The sequence below is a fragment of the Theobroma cacao genome, chromosome 2 (genome assembly GCF_000208745.1).
Source record: "Theobroma cacao cultivar B97-61/B2 chromosome 2, Criollo_cocoa_genome_V2, whole genome shotgun sequence".
NCBI lineage: Eukaryota > Viridiplantae > Streptophyta > Magnoliopsida > Malvales > Malvaceae > Theobroma > Theobroma cacao.
The window spans coordinates 14884268-14902225 of NC_030851.1; the positions used below are offsets into that span (position 1 = coordinate 14884268).

A 17958-nucleotide genomic window follows, 5' to 3' on the forward strand; every position below is an offset into this window, starting at 1 on the left:
TGGAAACAGGCTCCCTATCCTAGTTGTATTATATTAATAATGTTAAATTTCGTACATAATAAATTATACTTATCAAAGATTTTATCGTAGTTAAAATTTAGAATATAAAAATATATTTGATTTTTGATTTATGATTTGGATATTAGAAATAATATTAAGAGTCTATTTGACCTGATTTTTTTTAACTTAAAAACTATTATGAAGCTCTTATAAAAAATAATAACTTTTAAAATTAAGCTAAAATTATTTGATAAATTTCTTTTTATAAGTTCTTTTTTATAAGTTATAATTTTGGTTAAAATTATCATAAAAGGTATTTCTTTTTTTTAGAAGATAATATTGTCATTATTTTTAACAGATGAGGATATTTTTGAAATAAAAATAAAAATTCTCTTGTATTTTTAAAAGAATAGAAGAAAAAGCTCCTCATAGGAGCTTTTCCTAAAACTCTTTTTTTTTTTAAAAAAAAAGGTTACTTTTTTTTAAGAGTTTTTCAAAATTTATGTTTAACTTGACTTTTGCTTTTAAGAGATAGATAAGCTGAAAAAAAACCAGGCCAAACAAGTACTAATTAGATTGAACTTTATGTCAAAGTGAAATTGACTTGAACTTTATGAGTACAAAAGAAAAATTAACAAGAAATAAAAGTAAATACAACCCAAAATCATAAAGACATTCAAATTAGGGATATTGAAAGTCAAGAACTGCAAAACCCATACAATATTATGAAATTATCTAATCACAATGAAAAATTATATAATAATATGTGAGACCTTGACCTTTATAGACTCATAATTAGTAATATACGCGATATCCCTAATTAGGAATAATTTCGTCATTTTCTTAGTGAGCTCATAAAAGTAAGATTTTAAACAATATTATAGCCTAACTAAGCCTAAGACATAAATGAATGATGAAAATATGGGTAAAATGACAAGAAAACAAAAATTTTGATGATTTTCACAACAAGGGCAAAATGGTCATTTTTCACATCGAAGTTAGAATTTTTAAGTTTTCATGAACCTGAGCATTTCTAGACCATTATGGACCTTGTCCCAATGTCAAAAGAGTAAAAAGATTACATAAACGATTGGAGGAGAAGAAGCTAATTTGTGGAGGGGCATTTTGGTAATTTAAGTGGAGTGGATAAACTTGGGCTATAAATATCTCTTTCTTCCAGCAGCTTCTACATTCTCCAGCAGCTTTTCTTCTTCTTCTTCTCTTTCACGTTGCTTCCTAACCTCCATAAAAGCTTGATAAGAAAGCTCCACAACCTTCCTTAAATAGCTCCAAATTTCGTACTTTTGGTGCACCCTTTCCATAAACCCTTGTGCTCTTCCACTCTCTCTCCTTAAAACCCTTGAAAAGTCTTATTTTCATACTCTCTCACTAGTTAGGTGTTTTAGAGAGAAAAAGAGGAAGCTTTAAAAATAGCTTGAAAGTTTTGGAAAGAATTTCAAATACAAGCTACCAAGGTGAGTAGTATACTAAATTTGAGATTTGGTGTTGAGAATGATTAGTGTTTAGATTTGTAGGTGAATTGGTAGTTGGGATGTTCATTCATTTTAAAGTGATAAAGGTAGAGAAGAATAGATAGCCATTTAAATGACCATTGTAAGTTAGCTAAGAGAAAGCTTTTGGGCTTTATAAGTATGTGAATTGACATATTAGTGATGCTAATGTGATGATAGGTTCTAACGAAGTCTCACAACCCCAATTGGACCATTAGGGAGGTTAGAGTCGGTTAAAGGCTCAACAAATACCAGTGAGTGGACTTGCATTTCAAATTTTGTTTTAGGAATGTGAATGCAATTGTGCAAACATTGGAAAGATTTTATCTAGTTTTCCTTTGAAAATGTACCTTGGGAACAAGCCTTTGGTGAAGTGATTTTATATTGTGAAAATGTGCTATACAATGGTTTATGTGTTATCACAATATGATAATATGCATAATATGATTTGGGTTCTTCTTTGTATGTTGATGTGGACCCGGCTATATGTGAGTAGGAGTGTACATAAGCCGATGATGACCCGGCTATGTGCGAGTGGGAGTGCACATAAGCCGATGATGACCCAGCCATATGCTAGTGGGGAGTGCGCATGAGCTGATGACGATGGGAGAGTGTGCATGATGATGAATATACATATACATGTATAGATATGTGTGTTATAGAAAGTTCATGAATATGTAAATGGTTGAAATGCATGTGAAATTTGACATGTTGAACTTTGAGAAATTATATGAGTTTCATGTTGTGTTGGTCATGTGAACAGGGTGGCCTTTGCTTGAGGGAATGAGGAATTTTTGCTGGTACCCTGTTTCTCGCTGAATCTCGTTACAGCGAGAAACCCTCGGGTTTGTGCTGGCCGGAATCTCACTGTAGCGAGAATGTTACTGTAGCTTCTCGCTGCAACTAGAAACTTTTTGTTCTGAGATCAAAAATTTCGCTGCAGCGAGATTCAATCTCGTTGCAGTGAAAAACTTTCTGTTTTGCTCCTCATTTGGTTCGGTTGCTTTCCTATTTTCCATTTCTTTGGTACCATAGTTGAGCATAGACTTCCAACATTAAGGAATAAATGAATTAAGTTTAAAATGAGGAGGTTTGGTGAGAAACCCTTGGCCAGTTAAGAAATCCTCGGTTTGTTGATAATTTAAATCAAGTGTCGCTGCAGCAAAAATTCATTCTCACTGCAGCTACGCTACAGCGAGGACCCGTCGTTTATTTGACTTGATTCGCATGAATACTATTAAAGTTTTCACTCTCCAAATCCTTTATTGAGCATGGACCCTTTTCATAAAGTGATTTACTCATGTGGGGTTTACATGAGGGGTTTTAATAAGAACTAAAACAAATTGCATTATTTTGAAAAATGAATGCATCATGATTTCGTTAAACATTCCTTAATGTTTGCTTGTTCCCTTTCTTGTTCACTCACTGGGTTTATACTCACTGTTTTCAACTTCATGTTTTCAGATCACGAGGCAGTTGGTAACTAGGTCGAAGTGTCTTCGTATATTCGACTCTTGGTAGGTGTCTCGGCATTCAGTAGCTGTACATTCGTCCGAGTCTCTCCGCTGAAAGTCGAGTACTCTTTTGTTGTGTATAGACAAACCGCTGTAAATTATTAAATTATGTTTAGATAATATATGTACTATTTGATTGGTATGCCACTATGAGATGGCAAATGTTTAGTATTATTTTGATTCAAAGTTATAAAATGTGACTTAGCAACTTTTAATGGAATGGTGAAAAGGTTATATTAATAGGCTTGCTTGGGCTTAGTGGACTACGTCCATTAGGCCCATGAGCTAATCATGGCCCGAAATTTGGGTCGTGACATAATCCATCTTACAAGAGTGGGTTCCATACAATATTTTGATATATCTTGCATAATTCATTATTGTGATTGATTAATAATATAATGATTGAGGAGGATGTGCTCTCTTTGTTTGCTAAATTGGACATTATTCATCAATTTTTAGATTTAATGGATATAATTACAAGGAAATAAAAGTTTGTAGTCTTAATTTTATGCAATTAAAGGTGAGAACTTATTTCCAATTTTCATAATATTACAGGGCTAATTTAGATATTATCCTTTGAATGTTATTAGAAATGTTAACTCAATAATAACGTAGAAATATTCAAGAAGATGGTGAATTGGATTTATAAAAATTCTTATCTCAAAATCAAATTTCCAATAAAGGCAAGCTCAAAATAATTTTCTCAAACTTGTTTTCCCATCAAAGTGTGTTAAAAGTAATTTGAAGAATAAATTAAAGAATAAACAAGTTCAAGAACAAATTTTTAAATCTCTTCAAAGTAAAGTAAAATGCACAATAAAAGTAAAGAGAAAATGCATAAGGAATTCATAGAGATTCGGCTCTTCCTTGGTGCTAAACATTGTTTCCTTTAACAAGTTAAAGAGTTTAAGCCAATATGGAATAAATTTAATACAATGCCTTTTAAAGGTTTAAACATAATTATTAATCACTACCTTTTGAAGGTTAGGGTATAACTTCTATACTTTTAAAAGATCAAGTACAACCTTCAAAAATTCCTTTTTGAAGGCTAAGATATAATCCTCTTTTCTTTTACAAGATTGAAGCAAATATATCTCTAGAAAATGAGTTTTGCTAGATAAGTACAAGTATGGAAAAGTATGATAGTGATAAAGATGAATACAAATGATAAGAGTGAAAGCATACAGAAATTATGGCACAAAGATAACTTAAAAACTTGGTGGAAGAATGTGAATAGCTTGCTCTAACTTGGTTTAAAATTTTTTTTCATAACATTTGATTCTTGATTATTTGATATTTTTCTCACTTCTTTTAATCTTGAAAATGTGTTGGAGAAATCTTTTTTGTTATTGGAGAAGTTTTGAAATCGTTGGAGAAGGTTTGATGAAAAAATTAGTCGTTTTTTCTTCGAATTTCATATCTAGTAGCTAGTTTTAAACTCCAACAATCAACCCTATACGGTAGGGAAAAAGAGGGGGGAGGCACTGTAGCAAGGAATTTTGCACATTCTTTGAACGGGGGATCAACCCTTAATAAATGAGGCATTTGCCCATCTAGCTTATTTTTTAGAAATACTTTATTTTAAATCTTTTTTTACATGAAAACACTTAAACACTTCGAAAGTAAACGTATAGGAGCTTTTAACATAAATAACTTAAGTTCAAAACTTATTCAAACAACTTTAAAAATCATTCAAACAAATTCAAAGATAATTCAAGTAATTTTTATCATTGTCGTCATTTTAAAACTAATAAAGCTAACAAATATAAAATGAGATTTTCATTTGTCAAATTATGTGTTGTAAATATGCTACTGGTACTATTTAATAACATTGACTGGTTTTAAGTTAAATTATTAAGTAAACAAATGGCAATCATCAAGAGCGAGCTAATGTCACCATTTCTTTTAGTAGTAAAATTTTCTCTCTCTCTCTTTTTTTATAATGATATTAAAATTAAGTATAAAGAGCACTTTTTTAAAAAAATATAAAACTTTTATTAATTAAATAAAAGCTTTAAAAGCTAGGCAAAAAACATAGCTTGGCTTACTGCAAGTACAAAAAATAAGTAGCCCAAATAGCTGAGGAACAAGAATTAGGGATATCAAGTTTTGTAGGTTAAATATCAACTTTCACCATGTTACTCAAATTTTGACCACACTCGATATAAAAATTTGCAATAAATTTGAGTCTTGATTTACCTTGCTTTTGCCAATTGATCAGCATCCATATTGGCTTCTCTGAAAATGTGTGATCTCCCAGTTCACCACTTGTACTTTAAGATGCTTTAAGTGTGGTAGCCATTTCCTTAATCTCGAATTAAAAGTATAAAGAACACTTGAAACTGTGAGTTTGAATCCAAAATTTTAAATTAAATTGAATAATATATTGATACTCCAGAAGATAACAATAGAATAATAAGAAAAAAAAAATCTAAGATTTACATTAACATGATGGATAAATTATAATCTAATGGTAGCATATAACTCCATAATAAATCACCTCTTTATTAGTTATCTAATGGCATAATACCTAATAAAATCTCTAAACTATTAAAAATAATTTAAATAAATTTTTATTTTTTATTACATTTAATCACACTCTTATCTTTTTATTTTAAATTAAATAAATTTTTATAATTAATAATTAACTAATTATTATTAGTTAAAATTAAGACCGGGCGTAACCGGTCGATTGCTCGGTCGCAATTGAGCAATCGATTGAAATCGATGTCGGTGGCCACAACTGGATTGATTTTTCGACGTTGGCTGTGATCAGCAGTTTTGGGGACATCGCGGTTCGGTCGTCGGGGGCACTTCCTCTCCACCTGAACCGTTCAAAAAATCTAAGCAGATGAAATTCCAATCATAGGCCTCATTAATCCTCCCTCTTCTTCCTTTCCCCTCCCCCAAATTCCATTTGTTCTGGGCCCCTCTCACTTTGTATCAAATTTGAAACCCTAAAAATTAAGAACCTCCCCCTTTCTCCCTTCACTTGCCTACCCTTTGCTGGCTTGCTGCCATCTCTTGCTGTCGTCTTCCTCGTCGCCTGTCTCCTCTATTTCCTTTTCCTTATCCAGCCATTTATCTTCAAGGCTAAAAGTATGTTGAGTTGTTGACACTTGACAGGTTGTATTGTAAGCCAATGAAAGTCAGATTTTGATTTTCTTCATTCGTTTTGTTGTGTGAACATAGCTTGTTGGTTTTTTGAGGATTGATGCTTGTATTGTCATGGGTTTTGTGGGGATTTTGTTGTGTATATACAGTATTGTATGGTGCTAGTATAGACTAGAGTTTTTTATTGCTACAATTCAGAAATAATTGTTTAATTGTCATGGAAACCAGAGCAGCTATCATCTTTTTCAAGGACCAAACTTGAAAACTAAGCATTCAACTTGTTTTATCCAATTTTTAATAAATTTCCCATTTATAAAATGTGTTCTGCGTTTTCTTTTAAATGAATCCTCATTTAATTAACTCCGAATCTAGTCATGCTCAAGGTCGAAGATCTTTTTATATAACTTTGTGGATACTATCCGTCAAGATTTAAAAATTACTTGATGTTAATCCTAATCTTAGTCTTCTTAAACTAGTCTGTCGATTATATATATATATATATATATATATATATAGATATATATATATATAGAGAGAGAGAGAGAGAGAGAGAGAGAGAGAGACAATATAAAAATGAACATGGCAGGTCAAATATCAACAAGGGTAACAACCAGAATGGTTACTTTATTCTGTAAGTTTTGCCCAAAAATTCATCAGAAAAATACTAGATAATCTTAGATAATCAAGAAAATATGATCAAGAGAAATATGAATTATGTTTTTCATATCTCTTTTGTTACTGGTGAAAAAGTATTTGAACTAAAAATCACTTCTTCAAGAGAAAAATGTGATTGTTAATTAAGTCATGCCTTTTTAACACTTAATGCTGTTTTAGATCATTGTGAGCGCGTCAGCATGTAAGTGCCTTTAAAGGATTTCTACTATATATGGCTTTTTTGCCAGACAGGACCGCCGTGACAAAAGTGAGGCAGGTTTCAATTATTGAGTTACCCAATTGATTAGGATTGGTGCGGCAAGGAGAGGCAAAAAGCTTAATTAGAAAATGAGAGAAATGATAAACAAATCCAACTAGGGGGAACTATACAAAAATTATATAGATCCTTTTTCGACGAAGGCACATCATGCACATGAAAATTTGTTTATAAAGAAAAAGTTTAACTTATAGTAATTTTATTAGATGTATACAATTACTGGGTTAAGCATTTAGTAAAAGTAAGGTATAGTCTCTAGTATCTATTCTTTGTCAATTTTATTAAATGTTATTATTATATTTTTAATTAAATTTTATTAAATATAACAAGTCATTGAATTTTTTTTTATCACATTTAGTAGGAAGAAAATGTTATGAGTGACTTGGTACTATTAAACAAATGTAAACATGCAATTAAAAGGTGAAATTCACTTTTTGCTTATTCGAATTTGTTTTTAATGCTTTTGATTGCTTGGCCAATAATTAAATAATTTGTGAATTTAATTGAGACTCGACAGAAATATTTTAGATTGGATTAAGGTTTGAATAGTGTATGTTCACGTCACTTAGGTGCTCTGATTCGCGATTCGGGTAGACTTACATCAATTACCATACATAGTCAAATTAGAATAATAGCTTAATGAACCTTATTTAATTGATTCATATAGATGTATAGTGACCCAATTAAGTTAGGCATTTGTGCAAGAATCTCGATGGAGATTTGTACCTCGCTTTGGATTCTAAGTTAGTAAAACCGCCCATGAATGTAAATAATAAGAAAAGCCTGTATCAGATGAAGTGTTGAATGAACACATAATCTTAGGTTTTAGTCTATTACCTTTTCCAAGTAATTTTAATTTTTGTAAGTTAATTTATTGCTTGTTTTAATTAATTTTTTGAAAATTTAATTACTTAAATAAGTTTAAGTGGTCATAAATTTTAGTACTTAGTAAAGATTTAGGAACAAATCTCTGCGGGAACGATACTCTACTTCATCACTATAGTACTTGTTCGATACGTATATTTGCATGTGCAAAATCGACAACATTACCCTATAAGCAAATCAAACCACCTAATCAACTAAGTGCATTCAATCATACCCTATTCTATTCAAGGTCTACTTAAATCTCCTTCATCAAGGTTTAACCTACGTTTCCAATTCAATTTAATTGGTGATAAGGCAATTAGAAGCATTAAGGACAAAATAGAATAAACAACTTAAAACCATCAAACTTAAGCAAAAGAGAGATAAATAAATCAGACTATGTATTGAGTTCAATCATAATCTTAGATAAATAATTTAGTTCATCATCAAGTCACACATCATCATCAAATTAAGTTTAAACATTGAAATCAAACTAAAGAAATTAAAAAATAACAAAAAGATAAAAGAACCCAAGAATTGTAATCTTGATCTTCCAAATCTTCTTGAATCCCTCAAATTTTCTTAGCTTCAATGACTTTTTGATTCTCAGCTCTTAATCTAGTGTTTTGTTGTTCTCTTTAAAAGTCTCCCGAAAGGTTGTTTTTATAGGGCTTTGAAGTTAGGTTAAGTTGTAGATTTTTCTCTTATCTTTCCAATGATCCAAGAGTCATCTCATTTGAAGCTTTGTCAAGAGAGTTACGGTCAAAATACCAAAACATGTGTAGTGGAAGTTTGCACCTTGAAATTGCTCTCCTTCTTCCATTAAAATTCTTCCTTCATTAAACACCTACAAAAATACAAATAAATCAATAACAACCTCTCTTAATCACAGCAACACCAAATTAAGGATAAAATTTGTTAGCTTTAAAATTATTATAGTTTTGATTATGACAAAATGATCAAATTTGCTTGAACATTATTTGAGTGATAATTGAAAAGTTCTTGAAAGGATTTAACTCCCATACATTTGTTCTTATATAATTATAAGCTTGACTCTTGAAGTTATTGAACTATATCTATAAGCTTATATGACTTAAGTATATGAGTGCTTATGATTTTTATGCTTTAAAGTTTGATTTAAAGATTAAAAGAAAACTAGATGCATTAACTAAGAGGGAGCAACTCATTATGCACAAAGATTTGAAGCATTCACATCGAATATAGACATTGCACTCTTGACCTAAGAGTGTTTTGTCATCATCAAAAATAAGAGAGAGAAAATGTTAACTCCATGTGCTTTTGATGATAACAAAACATTCCCATTCATTGGTGTCTAATTGTATTATTTAAGTGTGTAGGAGAAAGCTTAAATTTATTAATATATTTTGCATTTGAAAGTAAGTCAAGATGCATATTTAGTTGCAAGATGGGTTATGTGAGACCTTGACCTTTATAGACTCGTAGTTAATAATATACGCGATATCCCTGATCAGGGGTAATTTCATCATTTCCTTACCAAACCCATAAAAGTAAGATTTTTAAACAATGTTAAGGCCTAAGTAGGCCTAAGGCATAAATGGATGGTGAAATTAGGGGTAAAATGAAAAGGAAACAAAAATTTTGGTGATTTTCACGATAGGGGCAAAATGGTCATTTTTCACCTCGAATTAAAATTTTAAGTTTTCATGAATCCGAGTATGTCTAGACCATTATGGACCTTGTCCCGGTGTCAAAGGAGTAAAAAGATTCCACAAAGGGTTGCATGAGAACAAGTTAACTAGTCAAGGGCATTTTCATAATTTTAAGGGAATGGATAAGTTTAGCCTATAAATATCCTTCTTCCAGCAGCTTCTTCTCCCATTTTCTAGCAGCTTGTCTTCTTCTTCCTTCTTCCCTCTCACGTTTCTTTAAAACCTCCATGGAAGCTTGATATGGAGCTTGCATGATTTTCTCTCTCTAGCTCTAGTTTTCTTGTATTCTTTCACTCTCTCACTTTAAAACCCTTGATAAATCTTATTTCCATACTTTCTCTCACTAGTTGGGCATTCTAGAGAGAGAAAGAGAGAGAATTACCCCATTGATTTGGAAGGATTTGGAAGCAATTAGAAGAGAATTTGACTACAAATGAGCCCTAGGGTAAGTGATGAATTAAGCTTGATTTTTAGCTATGAAAATGGCTAGTAATTTAGATTAAGAGCTGTTTTATTGTTGAGTATGTTCATTACTTTTTTGTGATTAAGATAGTGAACATAGATAGCCATTTAATGTGGCAATTGAAAGCTAGCTAAAAGATAGCTTTTGGGGTTCATAGTGTGTGAATTGACCTTCTGTTTATGCTAATGTGATGGTAGGTTTCAAGGAAGCCCCATCATCCCATTTGGATAATTAGGGGAAATTAGAGTCAGTGAAAGGCTCAACAATATACCGGTGAGTGAACTGCATTCAAAACTTGTTTTGAGGATATAATGTATTTGCCAAACATTTGAATGAATTATCAAGCTTTTCATAAAAACAAGTGCCTTGGGAACAAGCTTTTGATAGATTGTCTCCATGTTGTGACATGTGACTATTATTGATTCATGCACTACCACATTGTGTTGATATATATATATATATGTGAATACATTGTTGTGTAATGATATTGACTCGGCTATGTGCAAGTAAGGAGTGCACATAAGCCGATGATGACCCGGTTATGTGCGAGTAGGGAATGTGCATAACCCGGTGATGACCTAGCCATGTGCGAGTAGGGAGTGCGCATGAGCTGGGAATGATGGGATGGTGTGCATGATGGTGATGGGTATATGTATATGTATACATACGTAAACATGTGTGTTATAAGAAATTTCTGAGTTATGTATATGGATGTAATGTATGTGAAATTCGGTATGTTAAACTTTGGAAAGTTGTTATGTATTTCTTATTGGTTTTGAACATTTCAGCAGGGTGGTTTTCTTTGGGAGAAAGGGAAATTTTCATTTGGTGCCTTGTATCTCGCTGCAGCCAGAAACTCTCGGGTTTGAGAGTCTTCCCCAGAACTAGTTCTCGTAGCGAGATAGTCACTGTAGCTTCTCGCTGCAGCGAAAAGGAATCTTGCTGCAACGAGAAACTCTCTGTTTCATCAGCTGAATTTCGCTGCAGCGAAAAACTTTCTATTTTGTCTCCTATCTTGTCCATTTGCTGCCTTATTTTTAATTTCTTTGCTACCATATCTAAGCATGAACTTCCAACATTAAGGACTAAATGAGTTAAGTTTAAAATGAGGAGCTTTAGTGAGAAACCCTCGTTCGGCTAATAACTTAATCCCAACGTTGCTGCAACGGAAAGGCATTCTCGCTGCAGCTTCGTTGTTGTATTTGACTTGCTTGCGTATCATTGAAGCTTTCATTCTTCAAATGGTTCATTGTATATGGATTCATGATCTTCAAATGATTAATCATTTAAGGGCTTGATGGGGGTTTTTAATATGAATGGAACTAAATTGCATTGTTTTAAAACAAGTGCATCATGATTTTAAATTCTCCCTTATTGTTGCTTGTTCCCTTCCTTGTTCACTCATTGGGTTTATACTCACCGTTTTCAACTTCATGTTTTCAGATCACGAGGCAGCCGGTAACTAGGACGAGGTGTCCTTGTAGACTTATATCCATCTTTTGGTAGGTGTCTTGGCATTCAGTAGCTGTACATTCATCCGAGTCCCTTCTTTGGAAGTCGAGTATTATTTTGTTGTGTATAGAAGAACCTAATATAAATTGTTAAGATACATGTTGTAGACAATGTATATACACTTGTTTGGTATGCCAGTATGAAATGGCAACGTGTAATATTATTTTGATTCTAAGTTACGAAATGTGACTTAGTAGTTTAGGATGGAATGATAAACATGTCAGATTAATAGGCTTGCTTGGGCTTAGTGGATTACGTCCATTGGGCCCATGAGCCGGTGCTCGAAATTTAGGTCGTGACAGGTTAATTGGTTAAACAAGCAAAGAAGAAAAAGCTTTAGTGAAGATAGATTAGTCTTAACCGATTAACACGAATCCTTAATCAATTAAAGCAATTTTGGGTGCTGCACTAAGGATAGAGAAAAAGGTCTTAGCTGGTTAACACAAGGTTTAATCAATTAAGTGGGTGCTAGATGTAAAACAAAAGCATTTTAATTGGTTAAAGGAAAGGAGTTAACTGGTTAGAGGTCAAAGTTAAAGTGTCCAAAAACGCTAAAATTCAAATTCAAAATATTGATGACTGTCCAAGGCACCAAACCAAGAAATTTAAAGTTGAAGACTTCTTAATTGGTTGGAGCCCATTTTAATCGGTTAAGGATGAATGAAGAAAAACTTCAATCAGTTAAAAGGAGTATTAATTTGTTGAATGGAGGTTGGCCAAAAACAGTACTTGAGGGTGCTTGAAATAGAAAGTTGTTAATCAGTTAAAGCTGTTGTTAATTGGTTAACACAGAGAAACAAACTGCAAGATAGAGACGACTTAATCGACTAAAAAGAATGGTTAACCAGCTAAACGCTCACTGTTAGAAATTTGAATTTAAACACGAAAGGACAAAACACGTTGGAGACAAATACTTGTAAATGATGAGAAAACTCCCAAAGATAGATGTAAGTGGACAAAAGCTAAAATAAAGAGAGTACAAATCAACTCTAAGACCATGCATACTCTCATTTGTGCACTTGATTATAGAGAATACAATAATGTGTTTATGTGAAAAAGTGCTAAGGAAATTTGAAAAAAATTAAAAGAGTTATATGGAGAAACAAAGAAGGAAAAGAAATTGGAAGACAAGCCTTATGAGAATATATGCTCAACAAGCAACATGGGAAATGCAAATAAGGAATCAAGTGAGGATGAATCCTCAAATCAAATTGAATTATGCCTTATAGCTCTTGAAAAGATAAAGGTAATTTCTTCATCTAGTAAACTTAATTCATATGTTTTTTATGAATTGCATGATGCTTTTGAGGATTAAGCATTTAAGCTTGAAAAAATGAATATGAAGCACAAAAAAATTATTTCTATACTCGATGTAGAAAATGAAGTTTTGATGAAAACAAAAATTGACTTGGAAAAAGAAAATGAAAATTTGGAAAAGGATTTTGAAGCTTACCAAAAGAAAATTGATATTTTGGAAAAAGGAAATTTTGATGTGAAAAGGAAATTTGAAGATTTATTAAATGAGAAACAAAAGGTTTTCATGAATTTCTCATCTTCCAAAATGACCAAATGCAATCATTGTACATTTTATAATTATTGTTCATACACTTGTCCAATTAGAAAAGAAAAAATTGTGAGAAATAGGCCTCCTCATAAGGTGATTTCAGAAATAACCACCCATTTAAATTTATCTGTTTTTAGCCAAAAAGAAGCATGAGTAGACCAAAATGTCCTTAAAAACAATGTGGCAAATTAAGCTCCCGATATCTCCCTCCTATCAAAGAGAAAATAGAAATAAATGCTCAACTGTTTGAGCTCGCTCATCTTTCTCTCTCAACTCTCTAAACTGTATCAACTCTGTGAACTCTTTGTAAAGTACCATTGTCATAAGCTTTCTCGATTCTTTGAACTGTATGAGCTCTGTCAACTCTCTGTTGAGCACCATCGTCATCAGACTGTAGTCTATCTCTCGGTATTTGGCCATATTGTGATTGATAAACAGACCTTATAGCAGAGATCACATCAAGGTTTGTTATTGGGTGTGTTGCTACAACACATAAATTTCTAAAACTTTTTGTGTAAAGTAGAACATGGATTAGAAACATTGCCTAGAGTTGTTACATGCCATGCATCTATAAAGCAGATGGTATGTAAAAAATATATTGAAATAACATGTGTTAGCACATGACGTGTAACATTTTTATTTAACACGGCGTGTAACAATTTTTGAACTTGCGTGTAACATTTTTGAACAAGGCATGTAACAATTTTTGAACTTGCGTATAAAATTTTTGGGCATTGCATGTAACATTTTCTAAACATGGTGTGTAACATTTTTTAAAAATGGCGTGTAACAATATGACTGACAAATTCTAGAACACGACATGTAATGTGTAAAATGATTGACAAATTTTTTTTGTTTTCAAAATTTTAGTGGGGTTCTAATTGTGCAACTTGTGATAAGACATGGTGGTCAGTGGGTGGATGGCATTTACAAGGGTGGTGAGTCACGAATGTTGGGGGTTAGGAGTGATTTGTCGTTTGTGGGCTTGATGAAGCTGGTTGAAGATGTTGTTAGGGTAAACTCAGAAATTGATGAGATTGAGTTACATGCATTGATCAGTACACCCGGAGAGCTATCACAGCCAATTATCAAAGACGATGAGGATGTTGCATTAATTCTGCTAGAATAAAGGAATGTTCTGGCTGTGTATGTCAGCATTAAGGGACACCAAACAAATGTTATGTCACATGAAACTGAACAACATGGTAATCAGCTCAATCAAAATGAGATTTACAATGCTTCACATATACCACAGCATTCAGTTTGTAATAGACAACAATGGCAATTGACGTATGCAGAAGACTTTGTGCAACTCGGTAGACACAAGACATTCACAGAATAGTTGGCTACACAATTCCAATCAGGATGTGCATTGAACAAATTACTTGTTTTTGTCCAACAAATGCAACGATCGGGTGAAATTGTAAAGGGTGTAATGGCATTTTCAAATGAGAATGCAACACTTGAGTACAACACTACGACGTTGGAGGGTGACATTGCGACGCTCGAGGATAATACTCCATCTGATGAGGGAAATGAGGATTTGTTCCCTATCGGTGAGATAGATTTGATGATAATTCAGATGATGGGCTTGATGAATGGCATGATGAGAGTTCAGACGATGATTAGCTTTATGACAGTGACATTCTAACTTGCAATAATGTCGAAGGCGAAACGAAACCTGTTGGAGGTGTTGATGTAGGAGATGTTCAGTGTAATGACCCCACATACAATAACCCCATCGCTAATGAGAACAGGATTCGTTCTTTTGATACATTACTCTATGACAGTTATCAGGAAATGGGAAATGTAGGGATATTTCGTACGTGGGTAATTCCAGGTGCAGAAAGTTTCTCCTTCCAAACAATTACCACTGAGGAGTTGACATGTGCTGATGATCGCTTATACAAAGGAAGAATGTTTTTCTCGAAGGCTGAGTTGAAACGAGTTTTGAACATGTTGGCTCTAAAAGAGCAGTTTGGGATAAGAGTAAAAAGGTCATGTAAAGGTCATTATGAGGTTGGTTGGAAAGACAAGGCATGCAAGTTCGGTGTGCATGCAACGAAGTTATTTGAAAGAGAATATTGGCAAGTTCGGACATTCCACAAAGTACACACGTATACTGTCGATGGTTTACAAGGGTGATTTCCAACTGCGAGTGCGAAGATAATTGGTGAACTTATGTCACATAAGCTTCAGGCTAATAGAGTAGCATTGAGACCTATGGACATAATTGGTGAGATAAGGGTTCAATGGGGATTGTAATGCTTGTATGGTAAAGCCTGGCAAGCGAAGGAGTATGCGAAGAGGCTTATTTTCAGTCCCCTGAAAGAGTCATTTCAACTATTACCCTCATATTTTTATGTTGGAACAAGAAAATCTCGGCACAGTCATTGTAGTGGCCACTGATGAGGCAAAAAGATTCAAATATTGTTTTTGGCTATACAGGGCTTGTATTCGAGAGTTTAGGGATACAATGCATCCTATGGTTGCAATTGATGCGACACATATGAAAGGCAGGTTCAAGGGTGTTTTCTTTGTCGCTGTATGCAAAAATGCGAACGAGTGTGTATATCCAGTTGCGTTTGGCATTGGCCATGTTGAGGACAAAGGCTCGTGGACAGTTTCTTAGCAAGCTGCATGATGCAGTTGATTGTCCTGAAAACACTATGTTCATTTCTGATCAGTATCTTGACATTAAGAAAGCAATCCAAAATGCATACCCAAAAATGTACCACTGATTATGCGGTTACCACTTGAAGAAAAAATTTAAAAACAAGTTTAAGCGCGACGACATTTCTATAATTTTCACCCTTACTCGAGATTGCTATAAGGTTTTTAATTTCAACAGACATATGAACCAGCTCAAGTAGATTCACACGGGAGCCCATGCTGACCTTATGAGAATAGGCCTTGAGAGATGAGCATGTGCACGTTCACCGGCAAGGAGATACCAACTCATGACATCCAATATTGCGGAATGTGTTAACTCATGCTTGAAGCATGCAAGACACATGCCAATCTTTGTTTTGGTCGAGTTCAACAGAGACATGTTCTAGCGTTGGTTCCATGACTGGTACGAGGAGGCCGTCAAGGTGACCATGCCCCTTAGCCCTTGGGTTGCTAGGCAGTTGAGCAAACGGTTCAATGATGCACATTGCTTTGTAGTTGAACCTATTAATCGAATGGAGTTCAAAGTTAAAGACGGGAAGATGGATAGACTTGTAAACCTATCCAAGAAGACGTGTTCATGTTGTGAGTTCCAAATAGATTTATTGCCATACAGCCATGCCTTTGCAACAATAAGGTTACAATATCTTTATTTCTTATTTGAACCTTAATTGACATAGCATTTACATTGTGCTTGAACATTGAGTTCATTGTATTTTTCAGTAAATGCAAACGTGAAGCTGTTGAATTCTACGTTGATTACTACAAAACAACCGTTTTGATGGAAGGTTATGCGGGGTCCATTCGCTCGATAGGGCATCCTAGTGAGTGGGACACCCCCCCTCATGTGAAACAATTTGTCGTGTTGCCATCACCTTGGCGAGGCCAAGCGAGAAATCCTAGGAGGAGAAGGATTCCATCGGCTGGTAAAGGCAGTTGAGCATGGAGATGTTCGCAATACAAGAGTCATGAGCATAATAAATAGAATTGCCCATCCCCATTTGCAGTTCCATCCACAAATCTGGCACCTCCACAAGTTCGACGACCAAAAACATGTTCAAGTTGCAGACAAATCGGTCACACATGCAATAACTGTCCAATACGAAGGACAATGTCTGAAAACGTAGGGTGTCTTGTGGATAAAGATAGCTTGCCGGCCTAACTAAATGTGTGAGCCATGTGCAATACCTTTCTGACAATTTCCTCTTGCAGTTTCTTACATTCATTCATATTTTGTGTTTGTCAGTTTCTTCTTGTAGATGAGTCTTTTTTTTTATTAATTTTGTAGATATATTATTTGATTATTCATTTCATTTTGTCGATAGTTTTGAGTAGTGAATAGACTTGCGAAGTCCTTTTACTGTTCGTGTAGATTATTATTGATGTGCTTATTAATAAGCCAAATATTTAAGTGTAAAAGATTTAGGGTGTTGAAAATGTTTGGAAAATATATATACATATTTTTTACTTGATTATTTAATTGTAGAATATGTAAATTAATTTATCATTTTGGCAAAAATTAAGTTTGAATCTCCTTTTAGAAAAAAGAAATTTGTAAAAATTTCATATATGATGTAAAATTTAGATGAATAACTTGTATTACGTTCAAATAAAATAATATAAAATGACTAAATAATTTCTTTCTTCTACTATTTATAATAGTAAAGAAACTGTTTTTGTCACGACCCGAAACCTCCCTTGGGCCCATGACAACCGCCGCAACGTCCCGATTGACACTCATTACCCGAAATGCCAACCGGAACCCCTCAAGGCTTACATATCAGTTTCTTTCATTTCCTGTGAGTAATCGTTGTTAAACATTCTATTTTAAACAATTATCGATCGTTTTCGGCTCAAATAAATCCAAAGATAATTTATTTTTTTTATTTTTTTTAAAGGATTTATAAACAAATATCACTATTCAAAATATTGATTAAAATATAGCATTTTTATATAAAACAATATTTATAGAAACACGTTTAAGAAATCTTTTGTAATGTGTAAGTAAAATAAATTCATACATACAAAAATTTACTAAGTTATAATGTACAATAATGGTTACAATGACAAGTGGCCCAAAATACACCCAGTGTTGGTGCTAGAAACCTACTGTCTGTGTGGTAG

At 33.3% G+C, this 17958-nt stretch overlaps 1 protein-coding gene across 1 annotated transcript; it reads left to right on the forward strand.

Annotated features, from left to right (window-relative positions):
* Nucleotides 16266-16774, forward strand: LOC108660653. Its single transcript, XM_018114905.1, has 2 exons — nucleotides 16266-16471; nucleotides 16558-16774. Exons 1-2 carry the CDS (start codon nucleotides 16266-16268, stop codon nucleotides 16772-16774), a joined length of 423 nt encoding a protein of 140 aa, XP_017970394.1.